This window comes from Rhinoderma darwinii, chromosome 11 (genome assembly GCF_050947455.1).
Source record: "Rhinoderma darwinii isolate aRhiDar2 chromosome 11, aRhiDar2.hap1, whole genome shotgun sequence".
Taxonomy (NCBI): Eukaryota; Metazoa; Chordata; class Amphibia; order Anura; family Rhinodermatidae; genus Rhinoderma; species Rhinoderma darwinii.
In genome coordinates this window covers 56,430,931-56,443,979 of record NC_134697.1, presented here as the reverse complement: position 1 = coordinate 56,443,979, position 13,049 = coordinate 56,430,931, and the positions used below count along the sequence as shown (strand labels likewise).

Genomic DNA, 13,049 nt, shown 5'->3' with positions numbered 1-13,049 from the left:
ACTTTAATTTATTTTCCCTAGTATATTTTCTTTACTCGGCCATACATGGGAATATTTGGTCCCAATCAAACAAAAGTTCTGATATATTCCTCATTGGAAAAGGAAATATCCGAAAAGATAAATCCCAGAATATGAATTATTTTACACAGGAAAAAAAAAAATCCCGTCTATGGTATGATATTGGTATGCTGATATTTTATCCCTGCATTTCCTTACACATATTGTTCTTGAATAATAGTGAATTAAACGAAATATTTGTACAATTCACAACAAATAGCCAAAAATTGTTTAAAAAGCATGCCAGTAAATATATAAGAAGGATTTTCAGTATCCAACAGGGACTTATAAAGGTTGTAGAGGATTAAAGTAAAGTAGGGTCAGTTCACACGTAGCGTAAATACTGCAGATTTTCCGCAATGTATTTTGTTGCGGAAAATCTGCAGCATAATACCGTAGCCACAGAGTGGATGAGAGTTGAACGAATCTCATCCACATGCTGAGTAAATGCTGAGCACAAAAAACTTTCAGAAATTGACTTGTGGTGCAGAGTTTTATTCCGCAGCATGTCAATTGTATTTGCGTAAACGCTGCTTATTTGTTGCAGGATTTCCTCATTTAATTCAATGGAGAGGTAAAACGGCAACAAATAGCGATTCCGCCGCAAAAAACGCAACTCAGAAAAAACAAAAGTCTTGTACTTACCCAGAATTCTCTCCTTCTTCTTGCAGTCCGGCCCCCTTGGGATGATGTTCGATCCCAAGTGACCGCTGCAGCCAATCAAAGTATCCTTTTTTTTTTTCTATGCGGTTTTTCACAATGGACATTCTGGCCTTCACTACAATTTGGTGCGATTTTTCGGCTGGAGTTCCCTGCGGCACACAGAGAGGATACGCTGCGTGCTTTAACGCAGCGTATATCCTCCCTGTGTGAACATAGCCTTAATGTTTATTTGAAGGGGGATTTTTTTTTGAGGGGGGGGGGGGGTTGTGAAAGAAACACTATGCTGCATCCCACAGAATAGAAGCGCCAGCTCCCCCAGATCAAGAGCTGCTCTTTGCGTAGGCTGTCCTATCTGGCTTAAAGTAGTATCCCGACTGGGGAACCCTGCTGTAGTACCTCAAAATGCCCTAAAAGGGTTGTCTGATCCAGGTATGACGCATATGCATCACAGAGCCGGCTCATCTCATTGCAATGGGCCCTCTGAAGGAGCAGTTCTCATGTATGATGTGTGCGGGGTTCCCCCAGGATTATGATCCTGCTACATATTACTCACATAGCCGTGTCATTGTATAATAGTTAGCTATGTATAAAATGGAAATCCTATCCAATGCAGTTGACAATAGACGCAGCTATTTTATAGCAGTATATATTTAAGCGTTATTGGTTCTGTAAAATACTATGCTGGAAGATTTTCAGGAGTTCTTTGAAGACGCCATACATTACAATGAATAATAATGTTTTATCTTGCTTTGTCTGCTTATATTACTGTGAAAGTTCCTTATCCCCGGCACCATGCTTGCTGTACTCTTATAGTAAATGTACCGAGATAATAACATACGTGTAAGACCACTCCAGCAGGTCGGGTGGCTGTGTGATAATGGCATCTCTTGTGAACTGCTTTAACATTTCTGGTAATTCTGACGGAATTGTCATCTGGTCTTCTGCTATTGGCATTGTTGGTTCTGTAAGGACATGACATGACATATTCCATTGATCCATATGTCCAATAAGACTTTATAAAGTCTAGCAAGATGTAAAACATTGGTAAACTACAAATAATTCAGGTACATAGACAATATAATCTTAGTCATATTAGGTACAGTAAGTGAGGGGTTGGCCAGTGTCTCCATCAAAGGGGTTAATAAAAGTTCAGGTACGTTGTTGTCACCCATCTTTGTGTGCAAATCTGGTAGAAAAATCCTTGAACCTGTATGATGTAACCTAAGCCCTGCATATATTGAGTCTATAGTTTAAGTTTTATACCACTAGCTAACCTTCAAGTAGATCTTAATGAGGTTAGGGTGACCACTTGGCACCAGTAGATCAACATCACCCTGGGTCAGCACAATGTTCTTGGTATCCTAGCGACAAGCAAATGTCATAATTGCAGTTGTAATATTTAAGGAATTCCAAGCAAAACATGATCATATAAATGTTGCTAGCACCATTTGCAAGCGTAAAGACTGTACAGTTTTTAACCTATTCTACATAACCTGCTCCATGTGCCATGTAATGTTTACATATTAGTCGATTATTTTTTTTGTTTATTATTTTTTTTTTAGTACATTCTGTTCCTTTTTACTATTGTTAAGGTATATTCACACGTAGCGGTTGAGATGCAGTTAAAAACCACATTAAAAAAACGCATGCTTTTATACGACGATTTGGGGCATTTATTTATGCGTTTATGTTTTTAACAGCAACCGCATTTTGATGCGGTTTTTAAGTGCACCTCTACCTTTGAATACACCTTTAGTTATTTCATCTGTTTTATGTCACTGTTTAGCCAGGTATTAGTTTGTTTTTCTCTGAAAAACCTATTTTTATTCTTTTTGTTGTTGTTTTCTCTTTCCTCTTGGCTCTAATATATTTAATATATATAAATTTAATATATTAAAATTGGCACAGAAAAAAGGGGGAGGGGTTTCTTGTAGCATTCAATCGGATTCCAGCTGATATTTTTTTTCTCTGCAGGTAAGGCTTTGTTCACATCTGCGTCTGGGTTCCGTTCATTGGTTCCGTCACACCTAGTCGACTATGCTATTAAATCTGCAAAAAAAAACGGAAACCTTACAGAACAGAGACAAACGGAAATCATTAGCAAAGGAAGTGTTACCATTGAAATCAATGGTAATGCCAACGGAAAGCTATGGTTTCCGTTCTTGGATTCCCTTGATGGAAAGGTCTGACTGAACCCATGAACGGAAACCCTGATGCAGATGTGAACGAAGCCTAAGAAAATTATCTACTTAGATTAGTTTTATTGGGTAATTGTTTTTCCCAGGGTCATACTGGCCCACTTGAGTAACAAAGCATTCAGACACTGACTCACTAATGTGTCCAAAAAGTTCAAAAGAAAACAACCCTCTTTTTGGAGGTAAAAATATGGTTCCTTTTATTATGGTTTGTTTTACTAAAAAACGATCTGACCCTTTTGATGATATGTCCTGTGTCTGCAATGATAACAAGGTGTATGATGCAGTGGATGAAGTGGACATGCTCTGTATAGATGGAGAGTGGGTCCTAAGAATCCGTCCTTAAAGTGGGTCCAGTCTGAAATTGGTTCCTTGTTTTTTTGTTTTTTTTTTTGCTCTTATCATACACAAGTCTGTATTTGACTATTTCTGTCAGTCCCATAGAGAATGAATGGAGCGGTAGTGCACACGCGTGACTGCCAGCTTCATTCAAACGGGGGACACGGGATCCACATTCCCCAAATTGCCGTGGGTCCAAGCAGTCAGACACGCAGTAATCATAAATTTATCCCCTATACTGTGGGTGGTCTTTACTGAGGAAGTATTGTTTGGGGAATTGTTTATATTTGAGAGCAGCTTATTGGCCTTAATGCTGAAATCTATGCTCTATTGGGCTTAGTTGAGTTTATCGTTCATTAATTTTTTTTATTCCATAAATCAATAATATAAGAAAAGATTAGAAACTTTGTAATATATTTTACTACAGAACTCTGTTACAAAAACAGAGAAACCGCTAACAAGACCCAGAATGGCCCCACCTCTATATTATAGTGGGGATACTATCATGTTGTTTCTAGAGTTTTCTGACCACTGCAGTCAGCCACATTTGATAACATGTCATTGCTCAAGTCCAGATGTACAGAGACCGGCGGAGAACCAGGGAAGCTTTGCCATACTAGCGCCAGGGGAGGTGAGCATAGCTTTTGTTTTTTATTTTAAATTTACTTTACTGTTTGGAATTTGAGATTTTGCTGCAGATCCGCAGATACTCCACAGCAAAATCTGAAACAATTAGGTCTTGCTGCGTAGTTTGACTTCCCCATTGAACACAATTGGAAAAATCCAAGACCAATCCATGACATGAATTGACCTACTGCGGATTTAAGATTCTGCACTGCAGGTCAATTTTTGCATTTAGAATTTTCCACAGGGTTTAGATGAGATTTGTTTAAATCTCATCCACTTTGCTTCTACTGTATTCTGCTGCTTATTTTTCATCTGCTACGTTGCATAATGGTGGCAAAAATAGTGAAGTATCAAAACTGAATGTCAGACTAAGGCCCACATCTATGGGCATGGTCAGGGGTGCACCTAGCCGTTCTGCTCCCTGAGGTCAACAATGAAGTTGCGCTCCCATACACACTATACTACCGAGTCTCTACGACTGAGGACTGGAGCCAGGAGAAACACGCTACCCAGCAACAATGGAACGATCTCGCTGCGCAGCTACAGCCCAGGATATGCTGTGATCAGTGCTTTTGAATAGCGTTACTTCAGTTAGTGTACTTTGCGCCTGTGCTGCAAATACTTTTTTTGCTGGCCAAGTCTGCCTCTACTACAACAGGGAAGGAGGTAGTTGCTTAGTGAGGAGTTGTGGGTGGCACATAAACATATCTAAAGAACAAGCCCAGAAATTTCCAGCCTGAGCTCATGCTGTAGTGCTGTCTGCACCTCCACCCAGTCGGCCTCTCCTCCTCTACCATCACAAGAGAACCACCCCATGACATGCTACTCTCAGCGCTCCTGAGAAGCAGCACATCCTGGGCTGGTTCATTACCTCAAATTATGCAAACACTGGCGTCGCTCCCCCTTCCTACTAGTCTGTGGCAGAAGGCTCAATTCCCCTCATGGCAAATGCATCCATGGGCATGGTACAGGAAAATGACTCAAACATTTAAAACTAGTCTATTGTAATAAAAAAAAAAGCGATGACGAAGTTCTACTCAATTAGCTATCTTAATTGAAGGTCTTTTCTGATTTATTTATTTTCTTTCTTTTCTGGAAAGCCATTTGGTAAGGGTGGAAGGTTTTTTTTCCCCTTTGTTGAACGTATATATATATTTGGTATATCTATGATTATTTGAATTGGAAACGTTGAATTAATGCTCATGAGTTAATGCAGAACACTAATGCATAAAAGCTCCATTGGTGCATTCCTTATGAAGAAAAATGAAATAACTTGTGCCAGGAGATATCCTAAATTAACGTCTCTGGCTGACTTGTAAGAGGACGTCTCTACAGTGGACCTATAAATACATTTTCCAGTGCTCTGCTTTTGCCAGTCAGAGTTGTTCTATGGGATATTGTGTAGATTTGTCCATATTAATGTTTGTAACAAAAGTTAAGCAGTTAAGAATTGTCCATTAATATATCATGATTTCGATGAATAACATAGTAACACACAACAAATGTACGGTAACTCATCATTTTGCTCAAATACTAGGAAGAATTATAGCCATTCTCCCCAGGCCTATTCTAGTCCAACGGCCATTATGACTTTGCGACACAAACTTAGTTCAGTAGTATTTGTTTACCATTGGGCAATCTTTCAACTTTTACATTCTAAATATATGTCTGATCATTTTTTACGTGTTTCATCCCCCAGAGTGGTGCTATAGGGGATATATAGTTTATTTGAAATGGTGTGGCATTCCGTTTTATTAAAGTGCATAAGGTTAAAAAGAAAAACAGAAAATAAATCCTTGACAGCGTGATCCTCAACTAATAATACTTAGACATTCTCGTCTGATAGTTGTGGTTCCCGACGTCCCACTTTGCATCAGTCTTATTCATTCAGGCTTGTCATTTTTCGCAGAGTGACAGAATTTCCTGGCTGCCCAGCATGAGACTAGGTTAACTTAAAGCCTCCTATAAAGACCTGTCAGCAGGTGTAATTCTAAAGATTGCGACAGATTCTCCTGTTCTACTGTCAACATAAAATGATAGTTCATTTGATCAGACGCTTATACCGTAATTTATTCTCTGACATTAAAAGCAAACAACCCTTTTACTTTTACTGTAGTCAATGCGAATTGTATGGAAACGTTCCACTGCTTGAAAGGGAATGTATCACCGTAAAAACTATATACTGACATTTGTATTTCTAATCTGTTTTTAATTTTTCATTGTAGATTTTATATTTTTTATTAAGGCAGGAGGAGGAGCTGAGCTTTCTCTATAGCTTATTGCCAATGGTGTCCTCCTGTGATATCTTACTCCAACTTTATAGTAGAGGGATTCTCTTTCATTGCGTTCTTGCCTTCTGATCATATTGAAGCCAGCGCTCTCCCCAGTTTACTTCACAAGCTGAAAGTGATCTCTACAAAACAGGACGTATTAAACCATAATGAGGGCCACTAAGACAGTGTTCAAATGATATAGAGAGTGACATTGAAAGAAAAACAATATTAAAAAAAAGTTAAAGGGTAACTAAATGTTAAACAAACTTCTGACATGTCATAGTGACGTGTCAAAAGTTTTGATTGGTGGGGGTCCGAGCACTGAGACCCCCACCAATCGCTAAAACGAATCAGCAGAAGCGCTCGGGTGAGCGCTCAGCCGCTTAGTTTCTGTGCAGCTTTTTCCGGAAAGCCGATATCTCGGAGTACGGGCTCATAGACTTTTTATTGAGCCCGTACTCGAATACAAGTTTGTTGAACGTTTAGTTACCCTTTCAACTTAAAAATCCTAATTTCATTAAAAGGGAATCTATCACCAGAGAATTCCTTTTGAAGGCTATGTACACCTTTGACAATGTGTGTGTTTTTTTTCTTTAAGAAAAAATGTCCATAACTGTGTTTGGTTCAACTTTTTAATTGTTTTTTATTAAAAGTAATTTTTACTTTTTAGACATAGCTGTTTTGTATTCTGTATACAGAGCAGCACTGAGACCTGAATCCGTGAGTCCATTGGATCTGATGGGTTCGGTGTCAGCAGGTCCTGCGCGTCTCTGACATACAGAATCCACCTGTTATCGATCATACCTATTAATGAACTTAGATGTGATCGGTAACAGCTCAATCCTGCCTGTCAGAGACACGCAGGATCCGCTGACACTGAACATGTCAACCCGCTGGCCTGACAAATACAGGTTTCAGCGCTATATACAGCTGCTCTGTATACAGGATACAAAGCAGCTGTATCTCATAAAGTAAAAATAATTTTTAATAAAAAGTAATTTAGAAAGTTGCAAACACACTAATAGACATTTGTATTATCAAAAAAAAATAAACTGTTTTCAAAGGTGTTCATCGCCTTTAATGTTCTGTTAAAAACAACATAGGACATGCTGACAAAAGGCCAGTTGATCATCAGTTTCTGAAAAGCACATTCAAAAGTGACAACCAATTTGGATGTACTTCCCATTGTTATCTACTAAAAAAGGGCTGTGGAAAATAAATAGAAAAGTGCCAACATCTCTCCCGCCTTCTATGGCTACTTCTGTTCATTTTAGTTCATTAGTATTTTAGGTTTATTATAGTAAAATAAATCACTATTTTTCCCCAGGAAAAGAAAAAATTATAATTTGGTGATAAGTATTTCCTAAATGTTACCAGTACTCCCTAAACGTTACTATTCATCTTGGTCATGATAGGCGGTTAGCCTAGAGAGGTCAGTAAGTTCTTATTACTGTTCAGCAATGCAAGTAACAGAGAGGAGCTACTACCTTTTATGTTTTTTCATTAAAATGTATGGTTGCCAACAATAAGGAGCACCCAAAATCCTTCGGACATAATCGTAGGTTTACTTGACTGGAAATGTACACAATTTTCACACCACAACGCCCACAAATATCTTTCTCAGATATCTCAAAGCATATTTTAAAAACATTTTCCCTTTACGCTATGTTTGGGTATTTATTTTTTTTTATTCTTTTTAAGTCTAGTCTTATTAATCGGCAGTAACAAAAATTGCTCCTCATTTACCATTTTCTGAATGTTACTGTCTGGATATTTCTATTCTATGGGTCAGCCTAAAGAAGACCTTGACATTATATTTTAGAAAATAATTTTCCAGTGTACAATATTCATGTAATCCCAATAAAACAAGCACGGTTGAGTGGATACCATTGTGAATGTAAAATAACAACATATAAGTGCACCTATGACCTTTTTCTCAAGGATGTTTTTTTCTGGGGGGGTTTTTTGGCGGCCACATTTTTTGCCCTGAGTATCCTGCTGTTGATTTTTCCTTCTACTTGCTGCACATAACTTTTGATTTAACAAGGGCAGAGCACATAAATTTCTGATGTGTGGACCATGATATTCTGCGTTGTTCCCTATACACTCTTGGGCCAGAGAAATAAGGTTGACTGTGTTTCTGGCTTCTTTACAATGGTATACGATCCCGGACCATGTATGCTGTTCTGTTACTCACTCGGCTTGTTTCTTGACCTTTCTGCTCATTTGCCCCTGCCTTGACATGTTCCTGTTTTTCATGACTGTCAACTAACTCTCCGTGCCTCAATCTGTTTCTTTCTATAACTACAATCCTGTTTTCGGATTGTGTCCTGTGCTTCTGGCTTTCCACCCTATTCTCCATTAGTTGTTACTGAAAGCATCCAGAAAAGTTAATACCTCTTTGCAGTGGCTCAGGCAGCATAACGGGTATTTCTTTGCTATTGGATTTGGTTTGGGGCTAGAAATGTAACTACCCCCTGGTTTATAAAAAAAACAAAACAGAAATATGCAATGGAAGTATCTGGTATCTCAGACTATTTGAATATTTATGTGGAAACTAAAGATCACCATTCCCTGTTTTTAGAATACAGTGAAAGTTTTTTCGCAATATATTCATAGCGGACGTTTCAATCTAATGAGGGCTATTCATTTTTTGTGTCCTTGTGAGCAGTTTTCTCAGCAGAAGAATCTGCTGAAATGTGTATTTTAAGTGGACTGAACGGCGGGTCTCATAGTAAATATTCCAAAGCGGTTATTTTAATTAAGATATACAGTTGACATGCAGAAGAATCAGAATGTAATGTTATAAAGAAAAAAAGCCCTCATATTTTTTTATATTCTAATATAATTGGTCTCAATACATAGAAAATAAGCATTTTGGTGACAGATACTCTTAAAACATGTTAATTTTTAGATGATAATTATATATAGAAAACCAAAAGACAATTCTTGCAGGAAAAAGAAACAATTTTAAAAAAAAAATAAGCCCAACGTAAGTTTCATATTTTAATTTTAAGGGGCTATTATGATTTTAAAGGAGTTTTCCGAACTTATATAGTTACTTTTGTGTATTTTTTATGTGTCTGAATACTCACCCAGTAATTCCACCATAACTTAGTAGTTTTTCCTTATCATTATCTTAACCAGATCTTTCAGAATCTCTGTTTTTTGCTTTCTGTGGGCTGTATTACCATGTAAACGGCTACAGTTTCGATGATTCCTCCCAAAGAAATTGGCTATAAAAGAAACAGTGAAGGAGCCGCAGTGCCAAACCAGCGATGCGCCCCTTTCATTCTGAGTATTGATGGGGTTCCTAGAGGGGCACTACTGATATGCCATCACTTTTAGGGATTCAAGAAACCCTTTAGGCTGGATTTACACGAGCATGTTCGGTCCGTGATATACGGACCGTATGTCGGCAGTATTTCCCGGACCAAACACACTTCAGGGTGTCGTGCTCCTATCGTCATAGTTATCTATGACGTTAGGAGTCCCTGCCTCGCTGTGGGAAAATTGTCCCTTACTGAAAACATGATTATAGTACGGGACAGTTTTCCGCAGCGGGGCAGGGACTCCTAGCGTCATAGATAACTATGACGATAGGAGCACGGCTCCTTGAAGTGTGTTCGGTCCGGGATATACTGCCGACATACGGTCCGTATATCATGGACCGAACACACTTGTGTGAATCCGGCCTTAAGATCTTATCTGAATTACCTAATCCCAAAAATTCTAACTTCTCAAGAGAAGAAAAAAAACCTTTCTGATCATCAAGTAGTTAACATGATATTTTAATGTCAAAAGATCATCTCATTTCTAAAATCAGTGATAAATGATGTTGTTTGATTAGGTGTTTTTTTCATCACCGCGTAGCAGTATTTATTTCAGTAAATCCTTTTCTAATCTACTGCTTTTACTAAACTGCACGTGTTTTATAGCACAAAACAAAACATTTTCTAGTTCATTCATCTAGTTGGGTTTAATAAAATGGTTTTCTTTGTTTGGTTTCTGCAGCTGGCAAGTATATACATCACATAGCAAGTTGCAGAAAGCAGTGGCCTAGCAAATCTGTCAGACTAGTTGTCTGACGGCTTATTCTCCAGTCCCTTTCTCTTAACTCCTGAACGATCTTCTAAAGTGATTTATGACCAAAGCAAATTTTAACTTTGATTTGGTTTAGCAGAATGTGATGTTGCTATTTTACAACCTGCCATGTAGCCCCAATCTGGAAAACTTGCAAGCATATCGACCATCAAGGCATGAGTCATAAAAAGAGCTGCAACAAGAGCGACGATCCATAGACTAGTACAGCACTGCATGAAAAGGTACAATAAATTATTATTTTAAGAGTGTCCGTTAAATTATTTACAGCTGTAACGGTGTATTCAAGTTCTCTACAATTGCTGCTCCACCTCATTTCAGGGATGAATATATATATATATATATATATATATATATATATATATATATATATATATATATATATATATTCGAGAACCACTCATTTAAAATGAAGTATCCACGACAAAAAGAATTAGAAAAATTTACTACTGCAGCACCCATCAAAAATACTTCATCATTGTCTTTGTAGACAAAGTTTATAAAAAGTACAAACATGTCGAGGTGGACAGAGCTCTTATCATATGAATGTGGAGTAATTATAAATGATAATGCTTTGTATAGTTTTTCACTGATGATAAAGCACGCGGTGGATTTTTTATTTTTTATATAATATTACTTCCCTATTTATTGTTGTGCAAGTAATTTCTTTTTTTCTTTTGCTAAAGCAGAAAAAAAAAACAAAGCATAGACACGCAAATACAATGTACGCTCGTAGAAAAATTTATGTAATTACTAATTGTTACCATAATGTTCTATCTTTCTGACCCGTGCCTGGCAGCTCTTGTACCCAACTTGCAATCAGCCAGTTAGAGCACCTAATTGATCCAATTAGTAGTATAAATGAAAGCAATGGTACCATGGCATTAGCATAAAACTACACTTTTACTTAGACTTGGTGACCCCTCTAACAAGCATTGACAATGTATTCCATACAGAAATCTGCAAGCCCACTGAAACATGAATGCGGACAAGGTAGAAAAGTTATTGTTGTAATTGTTCACATAATACAGACTGAAAGCTATAAATTGCATAAGTCGGAGATTGCACTGAAAAGTATGCTCTTTGATAACAAAGCACATTTGATTTTAAATGGTGCATGAAAAATGTAACCTACTGTAACTGTCGAACCATCTTGAAAACTCAAATTTGAGTAATAGCCTGGTGAGAAATCATCAAGTGAGCCTAGCCGCCTAGGACAACTGCAGGTTATAATAACAGAAGAGTGAAACCTTAAAAATGTCACTTTGTGGGTGATTTTGGGAATGAAGACATCTCAATTGCGCAAGTAGGGGGGGTTCATGGTAATGACAATATTTTTGCTGTTGTTTCAAAATGTGTTGCCCACTTGGCAATGGGGGAAAGCCCTGCTACTTGATGCATGTCTGCAGCACATTCAGTATGTGGGTTCTCTCCCTCAGGCTAATGAGTTGCAGCCACATCATGTTATTGCCTGACAATGCACACATGATAAGATGGTAAGGAGAAAGCAACAGAAAATGTCCGGGTTGCTGTTAGGACTGGGGGGAAATAAAGAACAAAAAAAGCACGTCATAATTATTCTGCTAAACAATCTGCGGCAGTTTCACTTGTACTTGAGGCTCAACTGACATTTACCGATAAGCTGATCTCTTTCCATACTTACTGCTCTAGATGTCACAGGTGGTGTCCACATGGACAACTTGCAGAAGGCCTCAGAACCTACCAGCTGGGATAAAAAGAACTACTCCATCAACATCACAGCCAGTTAAGGGGATGTTCACACAGAGTATTTTGCCGAGTTTTTTGACGCGGAAACTGCGTCGCAAAACTCGGCAAAAACGGCCCGAGAACGCCTCCCATTGATTTCAATGCAGTAAAACTGCATTTTCCTCGCGGGAAAAAGAAGCGACATGCCCTATCTTCGGGCGCTTCCGCCTCTGACCTCCCATTGACTTCAATGGGAGGCAGAGAAAGCGTATTTCGCGCTGTTTTATGCCCGCGGCGCTCAATGGCCGCGGGCGAAAAACGGCACGAAAATCGCCGCAAAAATCGGCGTGCAGGGAGAGGAGAATCTGCCTCAAAGTTCCAAACTGAATTTTGAGGCAGATATTCCTCCCCCAAAATACTCCGTGTGAACATAGCCTAAGCGTTCAGTTGAGAGGCAAGCAGATGGATGGGAGCACCCTTTTGTTTCCACTCCAAAAAATCCTGCGGAGATTGCTGGTGGCATCTAGTGGGAATTCACTCAGATGAAGTAGAAAACACCACCCGTTTTCCACACATTTCTCTTAAATAGGTGCGACCACTGCCTCGACTGTCTATGCTATTGCCATCTTTATTTCTGGCTACCACTTCTGCAATAATAGTTTCACTCTTCTCATTCTTCTCACAAAGTGGTCGTGGCAGTACTCCTTTCTCATCATGACTTGTTTCTAACTGTTGACTAAGAGTTACTTTTTCCTTTAAATTGAGTGTGGGTCTTCTTCTACCACAGTATCACCTCTTCCTAAACCTCTGCCTTATTGGTTGCCAGCGCTAGAAGTAATATTGATTCTTCAGGATTTGGAGACAAGTGATGTTGTTAAAAAATGAACTCCATGGTGTAGTTGTAAGAATCACAATCCACTTCTGCCTGGCAGTGCCCCAAACCAGTGATCCACTCCACTGTTCTTTGGGCAGGCCTATAAATATTACCGCCACTGACTACTATTTCGAACTAGGATTTGATGCTGGTTCTGCTTTCATTTTCTTGGTTCAACTGTTCTCTCAGCAATAGATTTTGTTGAGAAAATTT

At 38.5% G+C, this 13,049-nt stretch overlaps 2 protein-coding genes across 7 annotated transcripts in view; one reads left to right on the top strand and one right to left on the bottom strand.

The window, feature by feature from the left end:
* The window catches only part of LRRC20 (leucine rich repeat containing 20), a 495,648-nt gene that overhangs the window by 277,883 nt on the left and 204,716 nt on the right, over nt 1-13,049 (top strand). The window lies entirely within an intron of this gene.
* The window catches only part of LOC142663888 (ropporin-1-like), a 48,462-nt gene that overhangs the window by 17,003 nt on the left and 18,410 nt on the right, over nt 1-13,049 (bottom strand). The window contains exons 1-2 of one of the 5 annotated variants that reach the window (XM_075842723.1): nt 9,250-9,581; nt 1,559-1,682 (exon numbers count right to left, since the gene is read on the bottom strand). In XM_075842723.1, coding sequence (XP_075698838.1) covers nt 1,559-1,682; nt 9,250-9,265 — 140 coding nt within the window. In that variant the 5' untranslated portion in view covers nt 9,266-9,581. Of the gene's footprint in view, nt 1-1,558; nt 1,683-1,877; nt 1,962-1,994; nt 2,080-9,249; nt 9,582-13,049 lie in introns of those variants that run through there. The other 4 variants (XM_075842724.1, XM_075842725.1, XM_075842727.1 and 1 more) reach the window with 4 other exon arrangements.